This window comes from Buteo buteo, chromosome 19 (genome assembly GCF_964188355.1).
Source record: "Buteo buteo chromosome 19, bButBut1.hap1.1, whole genome shotgun sequence".
In the NCBI taxonomy this organism is placed as follows: domain Eukaryota; kingdom Metazoa; phylum Chordata; class Aves; order Accipitriformes; family Accipitridae; genus Buteo; species Buteo buteo.
The window spans coordinates 2,490,105-2,513,721 of record NC_134189.1 but is presented as its reverse complement, the minus strand read 5'-3'; the positions used below and the strand labels follow the sequence as shown (position 1 = coordinate 2,513,721).

General features: G+C 58.5%; 4 protein-coding genes across 7 annotated transcripts; 3 read left to right on the top strand and 1 right to left on the bottom strand.

Annotated features, from left to right (window-relative positions):
- The first annotated feature begins 4,067 nt into the window (after positions 1–4,067).
- Positions 4,068–6,903, top strand: H1-0 (H1.0 linker histone). The gene has a single exon (XM_075051161.1). It carries the CDS (start codon positions 4,251–4,253, stop codon positions 4,824–4,826), a length of 576 nt encoding a protein of 191 aa, XP_074907262.1. The 5' UTR covers positions 4,068–4,250; the 3' UTR covers positions 4,827–6,903.
- A 577-nt stretch (positions 6,904–7,480) lies between these two features.
- Positions 7,481–13,336, top strand: GCAT (glycine C-acetyltransferase). The gene is made up of 9 exons (XM_075051668.1): positions 7,481–7,702; positions 7,782–7,912; positions 8,540–8,641; positions 9,171–9,317; positions 9,619–9,773; positions 11,391–11,473; positions 11,854–12,025; positions 12,465–12,586; positions 12,990–13,336. The coding sequence occupies exons 1-9, from the start codon at positions 7,498–7,500 to the stop codon at positions 13,139–13,141; spliced, it is 1,269 nt and encodes a 422-aa protein (XP_074907769.1). The 5' UTR covers positions 7,481–7,497; the 3' UTR covers positions 13,142–13,336.
- A 2,627-nt stretch (positions 13,337–15,963) lies between these two features.
- On the bottom strand, positions 15,964–16,952 carry LOC142041955 (noggin-like). Its single transcript, XM_075051245.1, has one exon. It carries the CDS (start codon positions 16,941–16,943, stop codon positions 16,161–16,163), a length of 783 nt encoding a protein of 260 aa, XP_074907346.1. The 5' UTR covers positions 16,944–16,952; the 3' UTR covers positions 15,964–16,160.
- Positions 16,953–16,972: 20 nt separating this feature from the next.
- GALR3 (galanin receptor 3) lies at positions 16,973–22,977 on the top strand. Of its 4 annotated transcripts, XM_075051244.1 has the most exons (4): positions 16,973–18,204; positions 19,489–19,604; positions 19,739–19,860; positions 20,469–22,977. In XM_075051244.1, the coding sequence occupies exons 2-4, from the start codon at positions 19,503–19,505 to the stop codon at positions 21,349–21,351; spliced, it is 1,107 nt and encodes a 368-aa protein (XP_074907345.1). In that variant the 5' UTR covers positions 16,973–18,204; positions 19,489–19,502; the 3' UTR covers positions 21,352–22,977. The 4 variants fall into 4 exon arrangements, with proteins under 4 accessions (XP_074907345.1, XP_074907343.1, XP_074907342.1 ...); XM_075051242.1 differs by having other exon boundaries at positions 16,974–18,204; positions 19,489–19,860; XM_075051241.1 differs by having other exon boundaries at positions 18,148–18,204; positions 19,289–19,860.
- Positions 22,978–23,617: the final 640 nt, after the last annotated feature.

Sequence of the window (23,617 nt, the reverse complement as noted above, 5' to 3'; positions counted from 1 at the left end):
GAAGAGGAGGCGGCAAAAATGCCCACGGGTGACAGGCATGATGGCTGGAGGGAGGCCAGCTCCCCGCCGCATCCCGCAAAGCCCAAAAAAAGCACCCCAAAGCGATGTCTGTACCCCATCCCCTTGCTCGCAGCTGGGTTGTGGCTGCGAGAAATGTCCCAGCCTCGAGCACGGGGAGAACCCAGTTTCATGAGAGCCAGCACCCCAACTCACATAAGTAGCTTGCCCTTAAAAACCAGCTCATAAATCTTTTAAAACACTGGTAATGGGTCCAGCAGCCAGAGGCAATACCTTTTTGCCATTTACTGGTATTGTTAAAGCCCACTCTGCTATTAGCAGCAGCCAGGACTGAGCGTCCGTGCTGGGCTGACCGCGCTGTATTGCACGCCAGGGCTGAAGCTCTGATGAGCAGGGCTGGAAAATCAGCTAATTTCCCTGTTTGGCCACTAAAAAAGCACTGAAGCTCTTGGATCTGAGTGCCAGTGAGGCCACATCCCGCTGCTGGGAATTTGGAGCCTTTTTGAAAATGGAAACCGGGTAAAATAATATGTTGCTGGCATTAGTCACCAGAAGTGCCCCGGTGCATTCGGATGCCAATGAACAGCCATCCTGCCCCTACAAGGCAGGGGCTGATACCCGGTGGATCCATAGCACATCCACAATGGACACGGTTTGACCATTTAAGACGAAATCCACAGCTGGAAGTGCGTTAAATCCTCTTGGGGTCTGGTTGAATGCAGTGTGGGGAGGGAGGAGAAGATAAATGGGATTACGGGGAGGAGTCCTCTGCCAGGCTCTGTCTTCTGGGGTTTGTTGGAGAAGTGGGACTTCCCCACCTCTGCCGACTAATGCCAGAAACGGGAGGCACAGGAGGCTTGGAGCGGTTGGGTAGCTCTCCTCGAGGAGAAAAGGGGGTGCAGGGAGTAACCCACCCCAGCCCGGGCATGGTGGCAGGTTCCTGTGGCCAGAAATACAGGCACAAGCCCAAGCCGGGCACAGGGGACTGGGTGGCCTATGGGAATAATTTTTCCTTCTGGATGAGCCGCCCCATGCTGCCTGCAGTGGGGTGCTGGACCCCACTTCCCAGAGGCAGCGGGGCTTGCATTGCCCTGCAGCACCTGCATCCCATTTCCAGCCCTAGCATCCTGCCAGGGGCCGGAAAATTCCTCACGATCCTGGCCAACTCATCTTAAGGATGCATCGGTGTAGCAGTGCTGGGTTCAAGGGGTACTTTCCAATATCAAGTGGGGCATTTAGGGGTTACCTTGACCAGGATCCCCCCCCATGTGCAAGACCAGCAGCAGCCTGATGGGCTGTGATCACCCGTACACCTTCCCTCCACTGAGTCGCTTGGGGGCACGGGATTTTCCCCCTGTTCTAACTGGCTAAAAATTAGGGAGCTAGTCTGGATGAAAGGGTCAGAACTGCCATGTATAGAGGAGAGGGTGTTTGCCCGCCAGCAGCGGCACCCGCCAGAGGAGGCTGAACAACCCTGGTCGACTGCAGGAGCTGCCCAGGTGATCGGTTGAGATTAGACCTTTAATTTTCAGCTGGCTAAAGTTAGGTGAAGCATCTGCCCTCCTTCCTCCCTGCCTCCCCCTCTGCTTGCCTCCCCATCACTGCGCTGCCCTGATAACGGCTGCCTGGTTTTTCAGGCTGGAGGCTCTGCAGTCAGCCCGCGGTGCCGTACCAACCCCGGGGGCTCGGGGCCAATCTTTACACCCCCCACCATCTACCCTCCGAGCCCCGCATACATCTGAGCCGCTTCTGACGGTTAAAAACTTGGATGCAAATAAAAGCAGATGGGGTGTTATCTGCGTGCACCTGGGTTGCCTACGTGCAGGCAGCCAGCGACGGCGGTTTATTCCTGGCTAGGAAAAATGAGAGGTCCTTCGGCCGGTCGAAGCGTCAGACAGAGGCGGTCGGAGCTTGCTGCCCGTATGCTCCATATGGGATGGAAAATCATGTATTTGTTAGGTCTTAAGCAAAAAAAAAAACAACCCAGGGGAGGTGGAAGGGTGGCTATTCCTCTCCGTAATTAGGACCTCTTTGCTCTTAATAAAATCAAGTAGTTTGCAGGTGCTGCAAACCTTCCCTGCTTCCCGAATGAAGCAGGGCACCAGGGAGGGAGGCACACGGGGATGCCCCCAGCAGCCCTTCCACCCGTGGGAAGGCATCAGGGGGCCGAGTGCCTCCTCCTGGGCCCAGGACACGACGCGCCCTCACGTAATACGTGTGTATGTCAGGAAGGGGGCATCAAATATTTCTACTTCTATTCTTTATTTTTAATGTCTGTTTCCTTTTATTTCTGTTTCTAATTTATATTATTTCTACTATTTCTACCATTTCTATTTCCATTCTTTCTATTTCTACTCTTTCTATTCCTATACTTATATTTATTTGTCTTTATATATCTATATCTATTTTTATGTATACTTCTGTGTGTCCCTGGCCAGTGGTTGTCATGCCCCTGGGCATCTAAGGCGCATCGAGGTTACAGACAGATGCTCGCTGTGTATTTTAATGCCCTGCTGGAGCGCTGGGGTGTTTGGAGGTGCCGGGGTTCACCTCTGAGCACCGCACATCGTGTCGGTAGGCACCAGGAGGCTGCGCCCATGTGTTTTTAAGAAATAAGGGGGAAAAGATCATCAAAATCCTACGGGCCAGATGATGATAGCAGCTACGTTTAATCTCCCAGGAACAGCCGACCACTCACCCAGCTGGGAAAGGGTGGCTGGTTGTCACTGTTATGTGTCCTTGCTCTGTCCCCTCACGAAGAGTTGTGTGTTCCCCCCTCCCGAAAAGGGGACAGCCTCTTATTTGTGACCCCCACCACACACATGCGAGGGCTGAGCTGATGTCCCCAGAGCAGCCAGTGGGGAGCAAAGAGGGCAGAGGAGGGGGGCAGAGGCGCTGGGCTGTGGGGTACTGCTGCTGAGCCTATTTTGAGCCCAGTGCTCCCCCTCTTCTCCTTGGTGTCCCCCCCAGTGTCTCCTCTAGTGTCCCTCCTTGTCCCCTGACATTTCTCCCTGTGCCACTCCTTGTGCCCCCCCAGATGTCCCTCCCTGACCCCCAGCATCCCCCTAACTGTCCCTCCATCTGCCTTGATGTTGCTGAGTGTCCCTGCCATGTCCCTCCCTGTCTCCCCCAGCAATTCTTAGTGTCCCCCCATGTCCCCTCCCAGTGTCCCCCCCCAAGTGCCCCTCCTTGTCTCCTCCATGCCCCTCGCAGTGTCTCTCCTCCCCACCCAAGCGGTCCTTCTTTGTCCTGCTGTTGTCCCCTCCAGTGTCCTTCCTTGTCCCTACCCAGTATCCCCCCAAACGCTCCTCCCCATCCCCTCACAGTGTCCCTCCTTGTCCTGCAGCGTCCCCCCCAAATACTCTTCCTTGTCCCCCAGCAACCCCCCCAGTGTCCCTCCTCATCCCCCAGTGTCCCCTCCAAGTGTCCCTCCTTGTCCCCCAGTGTCCCCCCAAATACTCTTCCTTGACCCCTAGTGACCCCCCCAGTGTCCCTCCTTCTCCCCACCCACTGTCCCCCCCAAATACTCTTCCTTGTCCCCCAGTGTCGCCCCCAAATACTCTTCCTTGTCCCCCAGTGACCCCCCCCGGTGTCCCCTCCAAGTGTCCCTCCTTGTCCCCCCAAATACTCTTCCTTGTCCCCCAGTGTCCCCTGAGTGTCCCTCCTTGTCCCCCAAATACTCTTCCTTGTTCCCTAGTGAACCCCCCAGTGTCCCTCCTTTTCCCCCAGTGCCCCCCCAAATACTCTTCCTTGTCCTCCAGTGTCCCCCCCCAGTGTCCCTCCTTCTCCCCACCCACTCTCCCCCCCAAATACTCTTCCTTGTCCCCCAGCGAACCCCCCCGGTGTCCCCTCCAAGCGCTCCTCCCCGTGTCCCTCCTCATCCCCAGCGTCCCTCCCTGTCCCAGCCCGGCGGGTCGGGTCGAGTCGGGTCGGGTTGTGGCTGACGGGGGGGTGGAACGGAGACGGGGGGGGGACACGGGGACACCGGTGGCGGGGTGGGTGGCGCGAGCGGGGAAGTCGTCCCCGCGGTCCGCACCCCGCCTTTAAAGGCTGGCTGCGGCGGGGGCTGCCGCAGAGGCGGCATCGGCACCGGCACCGGCACCGGCACCGGCTTCGCCGCGGTTCTTACCCACCGCTTCCTTCCCCAAGGGTGGGGGGGTCCCCCGGCCGGGCAGACCAGGCTTCCCCCACCGCGAAGGGATAGCAGGGCGTCGCGGGGCGAAGCGTTAAGGATGACGGAGAACCTGTCCCCGGTGCTGGTGGTCAAACCGAAGCGGGCCAGGGTGGCACGACGGCCGGCGGCCCACCCCACCTATTCGGATATGATCACGGCGGCCATCCGCGCCGAGAAGAGCCGCGGCGGGTCCTCCCGCCAGTCCATCCAGAAGTACGTGAAGAGCCACTACAAGGTGGGCCAGCACGCCGATGTCCAGATCAAGCTCGCCATTCGGCGCCTGCTCGCCGCCGGCGTCCTCAAACAGACCAAAGGGGTCGGCGCCTCCGGTTCCTTCCGCCTGGCCAAGGCCGACAAGGCGAAGAAGTCCCCGGCCAGGAAGAAGAAGAAGAAGGTGGCCAGGAAATCCACGTCGCCCCGGAAAGCGGCTAGACCCAGGAAAGCCAAGTCGCCGGCAAAGAAGCCCAAATCTGCTGCCAGGAAAGCCAGGAAGAAGTCGAGGTCCAGCCCGAAGAAAGCCAAGAAGCCAAAGACTGTTAAGGCCAAGTCGCTGAAGGCGGCCAAGCCCAAGAAGGCAAAGCGGTCGAAACCCAAAGCCAAGTCCAGCGCCCGGAAATCACCCAAGAAGAAGTGAGAAGTCTAGAGGCATTTCGGTACTCTCCCCGTTGGTTTCTGTAAATAGCTTTTTGCCTGTATTTTTACTCCTTTCTATTGCATTTTATAAAGAATTGATCGATTCCTGTCTGGAAATAGCTAAAACAAGGCAGTTAATGAAAGAAAAAAGGAACTTATTTGATATGGAGAGTTCCCATTTTTAAGAGTTACTGGTCTGGGTTTTTATTTCAATGTCTCAGAAACTTCTTGCCTGTGTCTGTTGTTTGATTTTAACACTGGCCTGTGTTGTTGTGTGTCGGGCGTGACGGTGACTCCGTGTGTCTGCTGGGGCCGTGCAGGATTTCAAATCCTGATCCTGCCCCAGCTCCCGGGGGGGGGGGGTGGTGTTTGCTGGGGCTGGGCAAAGACTCTGCCTTGTGTTGGAGGGGAAGCCAGCACGTAACGGCTGCAAGAGCCACGGCCTTCCCAGGAGGAGCAAAAGGGGCTCCCCGCTCCCCCCTCCACCCCCCTGGCTCCCAACCACGGGGCCGAGGCGAGGTGTGCCGGGCTGCTGCTGGGTGTGAGGTCTGGCCGGTGCTGGAGATGATAACCACCCGGCCGGTGGGGCGATGGAGCTGCCCTGCCTGCGGAGCACCCTGGGTGCTGGGCAGGGATGGGACGGACGGAGGTGGAACGGGGCCAGGGGGTCCGTCCACGTTTGCTTTCAAGGAGTTGGAGGTGTCCGGCAAGCGGGAAGGGGGTCGATCCCTGGGGAGAAAGGACAAACGTGGCTATGAACGGCTGGGTACGGCCCCGTTATCACCCCCGGGGGCTCTGGCTGTGTGCCCAGCGAGAGCTGGCATGACCCCAGGGCCTGTCTGGCCCCTGCCAGACCCCCTCCCCGGGCAGGGCTTGGCGGTCCTGATGGCTGGCAAGGAGCCTGGGGGCCGGCCCTACTGCTCTGCAGGGTCTGAGCCTCAGGCAGGAGGTGCCTAATGCCCCTTGGCTGGAGACGTCTAAACTCCTTGGATGTCAGGATCCCCAACCACCTGGGCCAGGAGCTCCGAAATCGCAGAGGCTGTGGGCGCCCAGTCCCCTTGGGCTTGCTGTGCCTAAATCTCGTGGGCCCTGGGTCTTCACCCGCCCTGATGGTAGCTCCCAGATCCGTTGGCCTGATGACCCCAAATCTCATGGGCAGATGGTGCCTCAGCCTTTTAGCCATCGAGGATCCCAAATTGTGTAGTTCAGCGTACTGAAATCCTTGGCCTGGAGGTACCTCATCCCTTTGGGCTCTTGTTCCTAAGACCCTTGGACCAAAGGCTCCCAGACCACCGAGGCTGAAGATCATAAACCCCTTTCAAGAGCCTGGTGCCTAACCCTCCTGGACATGAGGGGTCTAAACCACTCTGGATCCCCCAGTCAGCTATAGTGGAGGATGGAGACGCCTGACCCAGCTGGGCTCTTTGCATCTAAACCCGGCAGGTCCGTGGGTCACAAACCCCTTCGGCCAAAGGTGCTCAAATTCCTTGGGCTCAGCTACCTCACCTCCTTCAGCTGGTTAAGTCCTAAACCTCTCAGACCAAAGGATCCTTGCTCGCCTCAGCTGGACGCACCCAAATCCTGCAGGCACTCGTTTCATTACCCCCTGTATTGGGTCTGGCTGGGATGGAGTTAATTGTCCCCATAGCAGCCCTCGTAGTGCTGTGCTCCGCATCGGTAGCTAGAAAGGTGTCGATAACACACCAGTGTTTTGGCTACTGCTGAGCAGTGCTGGCACAGCACCAAGGCTGTCTCTCCAACATTTTTGCCCCCCCTCAACGGCAGGCTGGGGCTGGGCAAGATCTTGGGAGGGGACATAGCCAGGACAGCTGACCTAAACTAACCAAACAGATATTCCATACCATATGACGTCAGCTCAGATATAAAAGCTAAGTAAAGGGAGATGGAAGGGGGGCATTTTTGTCTTCCAGAGCAACCACTACGCGTATTGAAGCCCTGCTTCCCGGGAAGTGGCTGGACATCGCCTGCTGATGGGAAGTAGAGAATAACATCATTTGTTTTTCTTTGCCTTTGCGCTCGACCTTTGCTTTCACTTTATTAAACTGTCCTTATCTTGACCCACGAGCCTTTTGTTATCATTTTCTTCCCCCTGTCCAGCCGAGGAAGGGGGAGCGACAAAGCGGCTTCGGTGGGCACCTGGCGCCCAGCCAGGGTCAACCCACCACAGTCCTTTTTGGCGCCCACGAACCCACAACCCTGGGATTAAGAGCCCTGCGGCGGGCGCCCGTAAACCACCTGAATGCGAGGATCCACCTCCGCCGAGGACCCCAAATCCCCGACGCAGGGTCACCTTCTCGATCCTCAAGGTCCGTGCTGGCCCCGTTCCTCCAAAATCCCTTCGGCCCTAACACACAACCCCCGCCCTCGCCCGCTACAATTCCTAAACCCCACGGACGGGCTTCTCCCACATCCAGGGATCCCAAATCACCTGGGTTTAGGGGTGTCTAAACCCCCCGGGACAGAGCCTTACCCCCAGCCAAAAACCCCAAACCAACCCCAGGGGCCCGAACGAGGGCTCCATTCATGCTGCAGGCGGGGGGCGGAGCCAGAGCGGCGCCCCGCCCCTCCCCGCCGGCGCGGGGGCGTGTCCCCGGCGGCCATTGGCCGCCGGGGACACGCCCCCGCGCCGGCGGGGAGGGGCGGGGCCAGGGATGTGGCGCGGAGCGGTGGCGCGGGTGTTGCGGAGCGGCGGCGCCGGGAATTCCCGGTTCGTTTCGGGAACGGCGGCGGTGGTTGAGTTCCGCCGACGTTTGGAGAAGGAATTAGAGGACATCCGAGGTGCCGGGACTTGGAAAAGCGAGCGGATTATCTCTTCCCGTCAAGGCCCTCATCTCCGTTTGGAGGGCGGTGGAACCGGTGGGTACGGGACGGTGGGGAGCGGGTTTGGGCTTTATCTCCCGGTACGAGGTCTGTGCTGCTCTCTTTCCTCCCGCAGGGATCCTCAATTTTTGCGCCAATAACTACCTGGGTCTCTCCAGCCACCCCGAGGTGATCCGTGCTGCCGTGGAGGCCCTCGAGAAATTCGGTGCTGGGCTCAGCTCCGTCCGTTTCATCTGCGGTACCCAGGTACCGGGCACCGGGGCAGCATCCCCTGCTCTGGGGTAGCCTTTCTCGGGGGTTTTGCTTCACACTCCCATCTTGGCACTCGCATGTGGGCACGGTCCTAAAGTACATGTGGCCAGGCAGGAAAAAAAAAAAAAAAAAAAGCCTGCAGAATTCCTGCTGGCCAAAGCTCTGGAAATAGGCCAGCTAAAACCATTACCACCCTGGAGAGGGAAAAGAAATGAAATGCCGCTCTGGATTCACAAAGCAAATGTCATTTCCCTCCCCTTTAAGGGTCAAAATTACAACGAGCCTGCCTTGAAACGGCTCTGTCAAACCACTCCGGTTTATCCCCGCTGGAGCCCTTTCAGAGCCCCAGCTGGTTAAGTGCAAAGAAAACTCCGAGCTGCTCCCCTGTGGGTGGGGAGCTTGGAGTGTCCCTGCTGCGCTTTTGGCGTCCAAACCCATAACGGCATTTTAGGGCCGCGTTTGCAAAGACTTTCTGAACACAATTAACTTTTCCCACGCACACACACCTTTTCTGGATAAAACCCGGCTGCTTCCTCCCCTTGCAGTCAGCATCTAACAGCAGCAGGCAAGTGAGAACTTGTGCTGCCTCACTAGTGATACTCGCTCCTCTCTTCTCTTTAGAGCATACACAAGGACCTGGAGGAGAAGATCGCACGTTTCCATCAGCGGGAAGATGCCATTCTTTACGCCAGCTGCTTTGATGCCAATGCTGGTATCTTTGAGGTTCGTAGGGCTTTGCTTGTGTTGTGCGTGAAGGAGGGGGGGTGATGGCGATGTGCCCGCCGTGCCTTCCAGAATCTCTGATGTGAGCTCTGCGCCGCAGAGAAGATGGCAGTGACTGGTGGTGGAGAACCCTGACTGGGTGCCCCTGGACCGGGGGAGCCGTGTGGAGCTGTTTCATCAGCCCTCACCTCCCCCTTCCCTGGCCAGCTCCAGCTTTTTGGGAGGGCACCCATTTCCTGGGAGGTCTGTACTCCCCCTTGAAGCGTAGACAGGGGGAAGGGGTGATCCCCCAGGCTTACTAGGGAAGGAGAGGGAGGTTTTGAGCTCAGAAGCCACAGGCAAGAGCCTGGCCTAAGGAAATTGGGCGATAATTTGGCTGGGAAGGAAAGTGGAAAGTTTAGTGGTGCCAGGAGAGACGTGGCAGCTGCAATCAAATGCAGCCTTGTCCTCTGCACCGAGAGATGCTGGAAGATCTCGGTGAGTCGGCACCCCAGAGCGAAGGAAGATCCTTTCTGTTTGGTGTGGCCAGGCCCTGCTGACCCCGGAGGATGCGGTGCTGTCGGATGAGCTGAACCATGCCTCCATCATCGATGGGATCCGCCTGTGCAAGGCTAACAAGTACCGCTACAAACACATGGACATGCAGGACCTGGAGGCCAAGCTGCAGGACGCGCAGGTACGGAGGTCTGCTCCCACCCCAACGCGAGGGTGCTCCCTCAGCTGTGCTCCCTGCTCAGTAACCAGCCCCGAAGGGTGAGCTCTGCCTTTTCCCGTGCAATAGGCATCGTTTTTGCTGATAGGCACAGGTAGGCATGGATAGGCAAGGTGGGGAAGCAGCTGGTTGCAATGCAAACGCCCCGTCTCGGTTAGATATATCCACTCCCTACGGGAGCTGGACTGTGTCCCGGTCTCCTTCGCCAGCCCCTCTCCTCAGGGTGACATCCTCACCCCTGGGGATGCCACTTTCCCTCCTACAGAAACATCGTCTGCGGCTGGTGGCCACCGACGGTGCCTTCTCCATGGATGGTGACATCGCACCCCTGCGGGAGATCTGCCAGCTGGCCCAGAAGTACGATGCCCTGGTCTTCATTGACGAATGCCATGCCACAGGCTTCCTGGGACCCAGTGGCCGGTAAGGGGCTGGTTTACCCCTGTTTCTCCCCCCCACCGACCCCAATTACCTCTGAGGCAAGGCCAAAGGTGGTGATGGCCGATGCGTTTTTGTGGGGGGGCTTCTGGAACCACCGTTTCTTGAAGGCTTCGCACCCCACCTCTGCCTCAGCCCTGCCCTCCCGATGATATCTCCCTTTTGGGGCACCTGAGGGGATCGAAGGCAGATACTTTAGCACTGACCCATCCCAACGCGACAGCCACTACTCTCTGCGTGAGGGATGGTGCGTGACCGCCTCATCTGCCTCTCCTGGCAAGCAGCTGGGCTTCCTGATTGCCAAATTCTCCTCTCAGCTATCGCTTTTGAATACTTAGGTCTTGGGGGTTCTGTGGAGGTAGCTTGCACAGTTCGGTAATTCCCTCGGCGCAGCTTTTTCCTCCATCCCCTGGGGATCCTCCAGGTGCTAAGCAGTGCACTTGCTGCAGGTGTTTGCCGAGAACAGACACTTCACGTGCTTGTTTCGTTCAGGCACATGAGTGCCAAGCGCTCCGGTGCGTGGTCCTTCCTGCTTTTACTGGAAGGTAGAGACCCGTGTGAGGCAACACCTGTAGGAACGAGCAATGGGTCCCTCCTCAGATGGAGGGATAGTGCAGGAGATGACAAGAGGAGAAAGCCATCTCTGAAAAAGCCAAAAGTCGCTCTGTGAAGAGCTCCCTTCCAGCTCTCTCCTCTCTAGACGGATCCCATGTGGGAAGCTGGCAAGTCCACACCAAGCTGTGAAGTGGGTGAGAAGTGGGAACTAAGCCCCCTGCCTTCCTTGGGGCATGGTAGCCATCCTATGGGTTGAGGTAGACCTTGTCACTCTGTCCCAGGGGGTTCTGTGGTCCCAGCAGCTGCAAAAACAACTGTTTGCCTGCTCTGAGGTGTGTAAGTGTGCAGTGGCTTGAGGAGGAGAGAATGGTTACTGAGTGCTTCATGAGTTATGCTAGTTTCAGCGTGAACTTGGTGCTGTTGTCTACAACACTGTTTCAAGAGAGCCAACGGAGAAGCTGGGTGGCCGTGCCCCATCCTGCCTTTTTGGGCCGGAGGATGCAAAGCTGCCGAGTACGTTTGCCACATCTGGTTGGTTCCACTAGCGTAGACCTTGACACGGGTGCTTTAGGCCTGGTGTGCTCTTAGGGCAGCACATCGGTGATGTGCAGAGCCCACCTCAGAGGACATCGGCTACTCGAGCCAGGCAACTGCTTTTCCCTGGTGTACGCTAATGGTGTGGTGTGTGTCAGAGGCGTGCGCAAGACCGACATCGGTGGCTAGCGCTCTGTTTGGACTATTAAACTTCTGTTTAATAGTTTGGACTATTAAACTTCTGTGGGGAGTTTGAGCGTTCTGCCATCTGTAAGGGATGAAGAACCCATGCTCTTACCTCGGGGGATCCCAGCTTAGCCTTTCTGCAGGAGAAGGGGAGGTCAACACTTGGGTTGAACTACAACAGGGGGGTGTTGGTATTCTTTCTTTACGAGAAAGGGGACACCAGAGACCTGGTGGGTGGCACTTTGTTTCCCTTAAGGCATCAGGTGTAGAGCAGCTTCCCTGGTGCATGCTGGCACAGCTGATAACGTGGCATTCCTTTTTCTACAGGGGTACCGATGAGCTCCTGGGAGTGATGGACAAAGTCACCATCATCAACTCCACCCTGGGAAAAGCTCTTGGAGGAGCTGCAGGTGAAGGCGTTTTCCTGTCCAAGGCCCTCCATGCCCTAAAGAGCTCTACAGCATTGCTCTGATGTTTCCTTCCTCTGCCTAATGATAGAGCAAGAAATGCATGTTGTCCTCTTCTGCTGGTGGCATGAGGCTCAGTTTGGGACCCTGCTGCAGGGTCGAGGGAGCTCCTGCCGTGTGCTCCTTCCACTGTCGTCTTTCCCATGCGTTTGCCTTTGGGGTCAAGGTGCAAACTCTTGGTAAAAGGCATCAGCTGTGATTTTTTTAGGCCTGGTTTGTACTGAAACTCCTGCTGTAGGTGACAGGTTGGCTTTATCGAGGGGCCCCGCTCTGACGAGATCTCCCTGGGGTGCCTTGTCCATTACTCTTTCCTCCATCTGCAGGTGGGTACACAACTGGCCCCAAACCCCTCATCGATTTGCTCCGCCAGCGCTCCCGCCCGTACCTCTTCTCCAACAGCCTGCCTCCCGCCGTGGTGGGCTGCGCGTCCAAGGCCCTCGACCTCCTCATGGAGAGCAATGCCATTGCACAGTCCATGGCTGCCAAGACCCAGCGGTGAGGGGGCCGTATTGGGGGGAGAACAGGGGGAGAGGTTCGTTAGGAATGAGTTATCCACATGTGTTTATTTGTGCTCCGTCCCCCCTGTCCCCGGTGATAGCCGTCAAGGCAATTTGCAAGTCATGGCTGGGGGGTGCTCCAGGGAAGAGTGCGGGATGTGCCTGTGTGTGTCAGACAGATGTGCGGGCAGATGGGTCACATCTGGATGCTCTGCGTGCTGGGACACGTCTGCCCCTCAAGCAGCTGCAGTCCCATGGAGCGGGAAATGGCAGAAGGTCGCTCCAAAAAGAGAGATCCCTTCCCTGCACAGGAGGTGCAAGTGGACCAGAACTACACCCAGCCCTCGGTGGCCAGGGTGCCCGGGGGCAAGCGAGGCAGCAGTCCCCAAGGACAGGGGTGACGAGGTTTTACTCATCCTCTGTGTTCTCTTCACCAGGTTCAGAAGCAAGATGACGGCAGCCGGCTTCACCATCTCGGGGAAGGACCACCCCATCTGTCCCGTCATGCTCGGGGACGCTCGGCTGGCTGCAGTGATGGCTGAGGACATGCTGAACAGAGGTGAACCGGGGAGGGAGCTCTGGATGCAGACACGTGCCTCGAGGGAAGGGACAGCCAGTGGTGGCACCACCACCGTCCTTCCTCCAGAGGATGTTCCTGCATGAAATTTGTTATTTCTCTGCCCTCCAGCTGCGAATGTCCTCGTGGTCCCCCCAGACGTTGCTGGCTTCACCTCCTTTCTCTTTTGGGGGGGTTACCTCAGCCCTCTTGTCCTGCCATGCTGGAGTCCATCCCCATCCCTGGCCCTAACCCTCATTTCCATGCTTGGGAGCAGAAGCCACTTGAAAACCCTGAAGCCTGAAAATGGTTCTTGGGAGGGAGGATCCAAAAGCTTTTCTATCACCCACTACCACCTCAGCCTCCCTCCCAGCCAGCTCTGACTCTTCGTGCGTTTCCTCCCCAGGCATTTATGTCATTGGCTTCAGCTACCCCGTGGTCCCCAAGGGAAAGGCTCGGATCCGGGTCCAGATCTCGGCCGTTCACAGCGACGAGGACATCGACCGCTGCGTGGAAGCCTTCACCGAGGTGGGACGGAAACACGGAGCGCTGCCTTGAGGGGCCAGCGAACACCTCCTCCGGCACCATCCCTACCCATGCCTGTGCCCGGGGGAAACGGCTTGAGCAGCACGCTGCTGGAAGCAGGACCGGTCCTCAAGGCATCGCAGCCTGCGGGAAGCTGTGGCCGTTCCAGCACGCTGGCAGCGGCGCTGGCAACCAGCTTTTGCGTCATTAAAGGTATCCTGCAGTGCAGCGGATATTTGTCCGGCTCTTGTTTTCTCATCCAGGAGCTGCAGCCCATCCTCATCCTCCCTCGCTGTGACCCGACACTCTGCTGTGTCTTCCCTGAAGCCTCAGTCCGGGTGCTGAAGTGCTGCAGCTTCTGCTGTCTCCTACTGATGGAAACGTAGCGTTGCTGGTATGCCCAAGGTCGCTTGCTCCCTCCGCGCTCTCCTGCGGGTCCAGCAGCGTCACCCCGGCAGATCTGCCCCCCTGGGTAATTCCCCACCGAGGCAGGGAGGTTTCCCAAGCCCTTGGCAACCCGAACCACCGGCAGCTGCTTTGGGAAAGAGGACGTGGGCCAGCCAAAGCTGTGGTGCTCCTTTCTCCCCTTCTCACTCTCGGGTGTTAGGTGTGAGGCTTGCTTGGTCCTCAGGACCGGTTCTAAGGCTTTGCCTGTCGCTGTGGTGCTCCCAAACCTGCCCTGGGAGCTGCATCTCTCCCCAGAGAGGCCATCGGGCAGCGGGCAAGCTGAGGGGGCAGAGGCCAACAGCACGGTGAGAGCGCCTGCGGCTGCCTGGGACTGGGGTTGGAGGGCAGAGCAGGTGCCAGAAACCTGCAATTTTCCTCCATCAGCTGCAATTTTTGCACAGCAGAGGACACACGGCAGGCTGGGATCTCTGGATTTGTTCCTCCAAGCCATGCTGGGATAGTGATTTAGCACTCAAGCGGGAGCAAGTGGGTCCTGGGCATCTCTCCGGATTGCTTTGTTTACATTAGTTTTGCTCCAGATGAGAAATCACATGCAGCCTGCCGTCTGCCCACGTGCTGAACTGAATACCAGCTGCCCGCCTGGGACAGACTCCAGCCGAAATGAGGGTGTGCTGTGCTTGGGTGCCGGAGCACTGGGTCACTTCAGCAAAGACCTGCTCCGAAAACGCTACCTGCTGTTAGGCAGTCAGGGAGCGAGCTGCAGGGCGATAACGTGTCTGACCTGAACCAGAGCAACTGCAGACGAATACAGAAGTTAATCCAGGGTTGCAGGGCTTTACGGGATGCAGAGGGCAGCGGAGAAACGCGTCTTCCATAGGGCTGCCGCCGGACCTTGTTAGAGCACCTGGTAGTGTAACTGTGTGCCGAATTTATTTAATTTTCCGTCTCCGCAGGGCCCTGAGCTCAGCCTGCTGATAAAGTATGATATGGAGTTCCCTCTGTGCGGCACCAGGCCCTCACAGTGCGGCGAACCCTTCGCCCTTATCACAGGCAGTATTTTGAGAACGGGGAACGGAATGGGGAAATGGCAGGGGGTTGCGCCCAGGCCCCTTTTGCAACCTGGAAAAGACGAGGTTTCAGCTAGCTGGGCTCTGGGACAGGGGGGTTGAGTCCCTAAACCGAATCACCGCTGCTTCGAGCCCGATGCATGTGCACCCCTTTGCTCGCCCCTATTCGCACACCCGTACCGTGCTTCCCCCAACACTCCCTCCCTGCCTCCGGCTGGTCCCCAGCCCAGGACTCCCCTTCTCCCCTGGGTTTCTGCAGGCAGCCCTCCTGACGGCTCTGCTCCGCTCAGGGCAGCCAACCCAAGCAGTTTAACCCTGCTCCAGCTTTCAAGTCCCCCCCTCAATGGGAGAAGAGCCGTACGGATGTCATCTGCGAGCAAGAGCGGCAGCAGCCTCCCTCCCCTGCGATGCACGCACTTGTTCTTGCATGCAAACGTGGGCTCCCCTCTTCTCCTCCTCCTCCTCCTCCTCCTCTCCTCTCCAGGTGCCCTGACTTCCCTCTCCCCTCCGGCTCTCTCAGATCCCTCGGCAGCCGACCCTCCGCGCTCCGGCTGCCTCTCCGCCTGCTTCAAGGCCGAGCTGTGCCGCAGACGGCAGTTTGCGCGGCGGCACGGGGAGCGCTGGAGCCTGGGGAAGGCAGGAGGGTCAGGCGATGGCATGCTGGAAATGCATAATGCAGCGTGCATCGAGTGTTAACGTTGCATACCCAGGCAAAGCCTCCAGCTCTTTCTTTCTTCAAGGCCTCCCAGCCTCTTTGCAGCTTTTAGCCTAGAAAGCAGAGGACATTTTGCCGGGTGGAACATAGAGGCAGACGCCGCTTTTCGAGGATGCAGGTCCCACTCCAGGCTCGCTGACCCACCCCAGACCCCGTACGCTGCTCTGCCAGGCTTTCCCCTGGGTCTTGAGCCGTCACCCTCTACACCATGTGGGATAGATGTGGGATCCCCATATCTCACCCCCTGTGCCTCGAAGTAGGGGTCTGTCCCATCCCATCCCATTTCCATACCCCCCACCCTTACAGATGCTTCCAGCCCTGGGTCCCTGCCCACCCCCCCAACTCCTTCCACCCTCACCGGGCTGTCCCAAACCTGCCCCCCCATCCCGCTGATGCTTTCCAGCCCCTCTCCACACCACCGTTTCCACCCTGAGCTGTGACCCACCTCCCTCTACCCCTTCCCCGCCGGCATCCCTCGCCCCCCCTGCCCGCAGCCCTGCCCAGGCAGCCAGGGATGTCCCAGTTTGGACCGAGCCCGGTGGGGCTGATGGAAATGGGGTCTGGACCTGCTGTCGGGGGCCACGATTTTCCCATCCTGCATCCTTTGCTGGAGATAAACGCTACACAAGGGCCTCCGCCGGCGTTAATGCCTCCCCAACCCCGGGGGGGCTTCGGCAAGAAACAGCAATGACGGCAGCTGATCCCCGCTTCCCTTCTGGAGGTTTATTTCTCCGTTTGGGGGGTTATCCCCCCCAGCTCCAAGGGTGAGTCCAGGTGACCGCTCGCCTTTTCAGGCCATTTGGCTCCAAGAAGAGGCACTGGGAGCGGGGGGGTCCCCTCCGCATCCCCCCCCCCCCCCACCTCAGCGGCAGGAGCACTTGCAGGCGGCCACGACGGGGTAAGGGATCTGCCGCCAGGCGCAGTGCGGGGGTCCGGGGGGCCGGGGGACCCAGCAGTGCCAGGCTAGAAGCTTGATGTGGGTGAGCTGCGCGGGGCGGCAGGTCATGCCGGGGGGCCAGGAGCATCCGGGGGGTCCGGTCTCGCAGGCGGTGTGGCGGACCCAGCGGGGCCAGAAGACCGGTCCCAGGTCGACCCAGGCGGAGGTGAGGCGGCAGGCGGCCCGTTCCACCAGCCACCGCTGCAGGCGGCGGGCCAGGGTCCCCAGTAATTCGGGGGGCAACCCCGAGGCGGGGGGCAAGAGGGTGGGCAGCTCCAGCCCCTCCAATTCCCGCCACAGCTCGCGTCGGTAGCGTCCGGCACCCTCCGCCAAATCCCGGCTTAGGGACTCCAGGTTCTCCTCCGGGACGCTGCCGTTGAGAGCCCGGGGTTCTTCGGTCGCCATCCAGAAGCGGTCAAAAGCCGAGCCCAGCAGCCGGCGCAACCGGCCGGGCTTCAAGTGCCGGGGTTTGGGGGAGTAGCGGTAGTCCTCGGGGGAGAGCGAGAGGCTGTAGGGCCGCGCCGGGGCCGAAGGGCGGCCGCGTAGCAGGCGGGCGGCGGGGTCGGCGGTGCCGGACGGCGGCAGCGGCGGATCCCGGGATTCCTCCGGAGGTGGACCCAAGGCGACCAGTGGCGGGAGCAGGCAGAGGAGGAGGAAGAGGAGGAGGAGGAGGCAGCGGCGGTGCGGTCCCTCCGTGGCGAGCGGCATCGCGGCGGGCTGTGCCGGGCTGCGGGGCTTGCGCTCCGACGCATCCCCCCCCGCTGCCCCGGGTTATCGCCACGTTCCCGAGGCACGGCCTTCCCCTTTTCCCCGGTCGTGGCGGCTGATAACGAGATGGCGGCGGGGACACCTCGCTCCCTCCCATCGGAGGGGCAGGCAGGCGGGGAGGAGAGGCCGCATCGTCCCTCCCGCCATGCCGAGAGGTGCCACCGGCGAGGGGCATGGGGGCTGCTGTGGAGGGGAAGGGGCCGGTGCCTCCTCCTCCTCCTCCTCCACATCCCGCTCCATCATTGGAAAAGGTATCCAGCACCTTCCCAGCGAAGGGAAGCTGGTGGCCTTTGGGTCTCGCCGGGAAAGGATCGCCAAGCCGGGCTGGAGGGCTGCCTGGGTCACTGTCGCCTTTCGGTACATCAGTCAGCACACGAGGTGTCCCGGGCAGATGTGATGGAGCTGAACCTCTGGAGATGGCCTCCCTGGACGGCTTGTCCTCCCTCCCCACGCTGCGGTGCCCCGGCAATGCTGGTGGAGGGCGGACCTGGGCTGGATGGAAACCAAAACCTGCTTTCCTCTCCTTCCCTGGGGTCAGACACTGTGGGAGACACTCTATGGCTCTGTGCCGCGCTGCTAACAATTAATTAATAACACCTAGTAGGAGCCATTAATTGCTCATGCTCCAGAGGGCTTAGAGCCGTATCCCGAGGACAGGGCAGGGGCCAGGCTCACCGTGGTGGGATATTCACGTTCCCCGGAGGTGTTGGGCAACACGTCCTGAAGACGCAGCGTCGAGGGGTGCCTGCGAGACCTGCCGGGGTCCGTGGGACCCTGCCCCCCTCCATCCTCCCTCTCCCACCGGAGAGCAGTGGGCTTTTTCTCTCACTGTCCCCTCCTCACTGGAGCAGGGAACGGCTGAGCCTGCGGGAAAGCTGGGCAGAGAGGAGTTAACTCCAAACCCAACCTCAGGGAGAGGGGAAAAAAAAAAAACACCCAACCAGAGATCAATGGATCAGCAGCAAGAGCAGAGGGAGGGAAAAGGGGGAGACAGAGAGAGAGGAGAGGAGCTCCAGAAGGAGACAGATCGTGTAGGAGCCAGGAGAGGAGAGAGCAGAGCTGGCAGCGGGCAGGGGCAGGGGTGACGGCGCTGGCCGGACAAACTCTTCGGTGGCCCGTGTCCTCCTTGCCACCGCTGCCTGGGCTGGACTGGAGGTCTCCCCGGAGTAAGCGGTGAAGCTGCAAGCCCTTCCTCGCAGAGGTGAGTGCCGGCTTCCCAAGCTGAGAGGTGGCCTGAGCAGGGACACGCTGGTGCCCAGAGATGCCCCGTAGTCTACCCGCGAGGTGCATGCCCAGAGGAAGATCGGGGTCCTCTGCTCGACCAAGAAGATCCCACGGGGCCGGGTGGAGGAGCCAGATAGTTACCAGTAGGGTAGAGGGGACAGCAGAGCCAGAAAAGCAGGGATCACCTTTTGGTTTGACACAGAGAGGCTGCTGGGAAGGAGAAGTGGTGTGAGCTGAGGGATGGGGGGGCATGGGATGAAGGAGCTTGCATGACCCAAAAAAACAGTTAATTGCATGTCAACAGTTGCTAGATAATGGTGTCTTTCCCTCTTGGTTGCTGCTCAGCAAAGGACAATTTGTTCTAATGACGGCACAACACGGGGAAGGCTCGTTAGGAAATAGGCTGTTGGCGCTCCCCGTCTGAGCGCGGTGTTGCTCAGGGCTGGAGGAAGTTTTTGCGGCAAATCACAATACCTCGAGCTGCAGTAATTATACGGTAATTGCTCCTTTGTAATGATCGTGGCGGTGTGTTTCAGGTGGCTGCGAGGTCTTGCCCCCCCCCACATCCTCTCCTAGCTGCCTCCATCCAGCCGATGGCCACCTCTCAGCATCAGGTTGGCTCTCCTCTGTGGAGCATAACTACTGCACAGGGAGCAAGGAGCAGCCAGCTCCTCGGTGGTGGTGGTCCCAGCTTAAGGAGCTCCCTCGGGGCGGGAGCGTGGTGGGGTGCTGCTGCTGCGGGGACCATCAGGTCCCTGCTGCCGGAGGTGGCACAGCCCTGGGGGGAGTGTGCCGGGACCACTTACAGCCCCACGGGAGCCCCTTTCCCCGTGGCCGAGCGCTGTCGAGCACCAGGCGAGATTTAGACTTGCCAAAGCAAGCAATCCCAAGAGCTTTGGGATGGTAGGAGGAATGTAGTGGAGGCCAGGCGGCAGGGCAGGGGGTCCTTCAGGGGGCTGGGAGCACAGGAGATGCTGTGGTGGGGGTGTGAATGTGAGCAGGAGAAAGGGGCTTCAGCCGGGCAGAGGTGGGCTGACTGATCCCAACAGCATTCTTGCCAGCGATGTCACGAGGATCTTGATGTCACCACTTAGCCGGCTGGTTGGGATTGGTATCTCTAGGAGAAACGTGGGTGTCAAACAAAGGCTGGGATCAGGCCCCTTAGGGCCAGAGCTCTGGTAGCCACTGTGGTCAACACTGACCAGCACCCACGTGCCTATGGCCGTGCACAGGGGCCGTGTCTCCCCTTCTCCCTGCGCAGGACCCCGCGGTCAGATGGAGAGATGCCAGGGGGATGGAACGCCTCTTCCGACAGCCCAGAGCTACGAGCGGCAGGGATTATTGTGCCCGTCATCTTCTCCCTCATCTTCCTCCTGGGTACTGTGGGGAATGGGCTGGTGCTGGCCGTGCTGCTGCGGAATGGCCAAGTCAAGTACAACACCACCAACCTCTTCATCCTCAACCTGGCCATGGCCGACCTGTGCTTCATCGTCTGCTGCGTCCCCTTCCAGGCCACCATTTACACCCTGGATGGATGGCTCTTTGGGGCCTTTGCCTGCAAGGCTGTGCATTTCCTGATCTACCTCACCATGTACGCCAGCAGCTTCACCCTGGCCGCTGTCTCTGTTGACAGGTAAGTGTCCCCTTCCCTTTGAGTCCCTCAGCTCGGGGACAACGTGTTTGCCACCCTTGAGCTGAGGGGTGGGAGAAAGGCCAGTCCTTGCCCTGTTGAGTGTCCTGTAAGAAGCAGGTAGGGTGTCCCCAGAGGCAGAGCCAGCCTCCCCAGCTCCCCGTGCCCTCTCCCAGCACCAAGCCAAGCTCTTGGCCTGGTTACCCAGCCCTCGCTTGAGAAGGAGGAGTGCAGGCACATGCTGAGGTTTGGTGTCCATCATGCAAAACCAAGAACGGCAAAAGTCCCAGGGCAGCAACACGCTACAGGAGAAGCAGGGAGCCCTCTGGGTCCTGCTCCCATCCTTCTCTTCCCTGGTTCAAGAGGCACACTGCTTGCCCTTCCCGACCCAGCACAGCAGAGTGGGTGATGGAGATCTCAGACCCGCTGTTGGGATGACCCTGATCTCTGTGTGAATTCACCGTAACCCTCCCTACCAGGAGGTGGGGAGGGGAAGAGACGGGTGGCTGCATGGGAAGGGGTGCACAGATGGCAGCTCCAGAGGACAGGAGAGATACCTCATCTCACCCACGTTGTGTTTGATCTCTCCTTCTTCTTCCCCTCCTCGCCAGGTACCTGGCCATTCGCTATCCACTGAAGTCCCGGGATCTCCGCACCTCCCGAAACGCAGGAGTGGCCATTGTAGGAATCTGGTCACTGTCGCTGCTCTTTGCGGGGCCTTACCTCAGTTACTACCAGATTGTCCATTACCACGGGGTGCCCATCTGCGTCCCCATCTGGGAGGACCAGCGCCGAAAGATTCTGGACATCCTCACGTTTGTCTTCGGATACGTCCTGCCCGTGTTCGTGGTGAGCATGGCATATGCCAGGACCATCAAGTTCCTGTGGACTTCTGTAGACCCCATAGAAAGGATCTCAGAGTCCCGGAAGGCCAAGTGTAAGGTCACCAAGATGATTGTGGCTGTGGCCATCTTGTTCTGCCTCTGCTGGTTGCCCCACCATCTGGTCATCCTGTGCTTCTGGTTTGGCCACTTCCCCTTCAACCGAGCCACTTACGCTTGCCGCTTGGCTTCCCACTGCCTTTCGTACGCCAACTCCTGCCTCAACCCCATCGTCTATGCCCTCATCTCCAAGCATTTCCGCAAGCGTTTCAAGCAGGTCTTCACCTGCCTCTTCTTCCAGAACAAGACCAGGAAGAAGAAGAGAGTTGGAAAGAAAGTCCACGTGGTCAACGTGGGCAAAGCTTTCACCAACAGCACCGGAGGTTTCTATGGAGGCAACACTGAGGTGACCCAGGTCCCAGAGCAGAACATCAGGAAGAGGGACCCTGAAGGTGCTGGTCATGCCAGAGCATGGACTCACCAGCTACAAGACACCATGGTCTCTGTTCAGAAGGAGCTGCTGGAGGAAGAAAGTTTGGCAACAGCTGGCCGTCCCCTAGCCATGACCCCTCCAAGAGGAACTCGGGAGTTTCTGACTGTTCACTACAGATGAACAAAGTGAAGAAACCTGTTTTCCAGCCAGTGAGTAGCCACTCCATTCCCAAACAGGCAGAATAATGTGGGGCAGAGGGTAATGGATGCAGAAGGGCCACCGAAAGATCCTGTGGCAATGGTTAACCCATTGTCCCCACTCACCTTCACTCACTGGCCCACAGCATTCATATAGGAACGGCACAATCCACCCGTACAGCTGCAGAATGGAGGGACATCTTAACGTGCTGCCAAGTGACCTGGGAGGCATTCCTGCAACAGGTTTTAAGGCTTCCGTTTCCCAGCTGCCTAACTTGCTAATTTTGGGCAGCACCGTGAAACTCTAAGAGGGAGGCAACCAAAATGAAAACATCCTGGTAGGAAATCCAGGCTGTAAAGGGTGCACCAGAGCATAGGTGGGAAGGGTGGAGAGAGTGCACAGGGACCTGTGTGTGAATAGGGTGGCTGGCAGCCTCTCTCCTTAGCAGCCCCAAGCGGTGAAACACTGTCCCCTGCCCACATGCCCTTCTTTTCCCATGGGCCAGCCCTTGTCCACCTCCATCCCCTTCCCTAGCCCCTGCATCCAGATCGAAGGACCTTTGCCACACCGGCTATGAGGAAGTCAGCCATCTGTGCTGACAGCTCGGTGATGCAAACTCCACAGCAGTCACTAGTCATACTTAAATGATTTATGCCACAGCAGGTGAAGAATGGAAAGGCTTGTATGCCAACAGCTCTGCGTGCCTCCCCTCTGCCCCTCTGGCTTCTCTGAAGTTCAAGAAGGAAAGGATCTTCTGTCCAGTCTCTTCTCTCCACCCTGTCCCACGAGAATTACTTGCTGGAGGATGTTTCCTAGAGTTCTGTCCCACCTGGCTTTAGCTCTTGCAAGCAGATTCTGCAGGACACTGTCCCAATTCATAGTACTGCTTGCAGTTCAGAAGTATTTCCTGACAGCCATCCTCAGTTCTTCCTAAACAAACCCGGTAACTCCTCCTTCCACCACATTGTTCCACCCCTCTGCTTACTGTTTGCCTTTTGCAAATTCCTGAGGGATTGCTGCCTCCTCTTTGATCTTTGCTTGCTACTCGGAGCTTCATCCCTTCCTTCTGGGGCTGAAGGACCTGTTGCTCTCTCAGCAGACATTATTCAGTGATATTAGTCCCATGTGTGTGGTTTACTGACTTGGTCAGACAGTTTTTTTCCACGTGATGATGACGATGATTGTGAGTGAATTGATGGCTGTCACCAGAGCAGAAGAAAGTAGCCAAGCTGCAAAATGAGCTGTGGAGCCAAGTGATGGTTGTGGTGAGGCAAAGGAGAAGGAAACAGGCCCATCACACCCATGTGCACTTAGTTTCTGTCTCCTCAGTGCCCCTTTCTACCTGATGGAGAAGGCTTCCAGGAGAGAGAGACCAACACCACTCAGTGCGTTGGGACATCTTCCAAGAGAGCAACCATTGGGGGATTGTGGTGGGACCCATGTCCACCTGGGAGCAAAACTTTCCCCTGCTCTGTCCCTGCTGCCCCAAGGAGCCACGGAGGAGCCTTTGGCTGCGGTAGCAGCTCAATGACACCCCGCAGCAGGGCCAAGAGTCCTCCCAGCCCGACAGTGGGAAGGATGGGGAGTGCTGCGGGGATGGCGGGGTGGGACAAGAAAAGAGATTCACCAGAAGGTGCTGGAATTTCTCCCCTGCTTGACCATAATAAACCCTCGTAATTTCCTTATCCTGCCATGTTTGCTGTGTGCTGGATACAATCTCTGCCTGGCGTGGGGCTCTGCAGTTTGGGCTGGAGGTGGTGGAGGCTGTATGAACTGTGCGAGCAGAGTCTGCTTCTTCTGACTCACTAGCAGGGCATCATTTATTTTATTTGACTTTGCAGCCACTGCAGAAGTGTATGGAAGAAACAATGAGGGGTTTAAGAGGGATCCAGCACTGCTGGCGTTCAACAGGTTGCAGGAGAGGGAAAAGGAGGGATGGCGAGAGGACAGGCAGAGGGGGGCAATATAAATGAGAATGTGTGGGGCCGGGTGGGAGCCATCCGCAGGGACAGAAAGCAGCGATGAGAAGGCAGGGTGAAACGAGGGGCTAGAAGCAGAGAGCAGAAGGGAGGATAAAAGGGCATGAGGGAGGTGGGAAGCAGTGTGCTGGCAGAGCACCCACGTTTTGGCAGGAGCCTTCCCCCATCCCAGCAGTGTCCCGCTGCTCCGGAGCTGGGGTGAGCATCACTGGGCTGTGTTGGACCCCAGCCTACAGCAGCTTTCTCCAGCATTTTTCTGCATCATCAGG

Coding starts and splice junctions, on each gene's coding strand:
- H1-0 (XM_075051161.1), top strand. CDS start 4,251: ATGACGGAGAACCTGTCCCCGGTGCTGGTGGTCAAACCGAAGCGGGCC.
- GCAT (XM_075051668.1), top strand. CDS start 7,498: ATGTGGCGCGGAGCGGTGGCGCGGGTGTTGCGGAGCGGCGGCGCCGGG. Junction 7,913..8,539: donor GTTTCATCTGCGGTACCCAG/GTACCGGGCACC, acceptor TCTTCTCTTTAG/AGCATACACAAGGACCTGGA. Junction 12,587..12,989: donor TGAGGACATGCTGAACAGAG/GTGAACCGGGGA, acceptor TTTCCTCCCCAG/GCATTTATGTCATTGGCTTC.
- LOC142041955 (XM_075051245.1), bottom strand. CDS start 16,943: ATGCCGCTCGCCACGGAGGGACCGCACCGCCGCTGCCTCCTCCTCCTC.
- GALR3 (XM_075051242.1), top strand. CDS start 19,511: ATGCCAGGGGGATGGAACGCCTCTTCCGACAGCCCAGAGCTACGAGCG. Junction 19,861..20,468: donor GCCGCTGTCTCTGTTGACAG/GTAAGTGTCCCC, acceptor CCTCCTCGCCAG/GTACCTGGCCATTCGCTATC.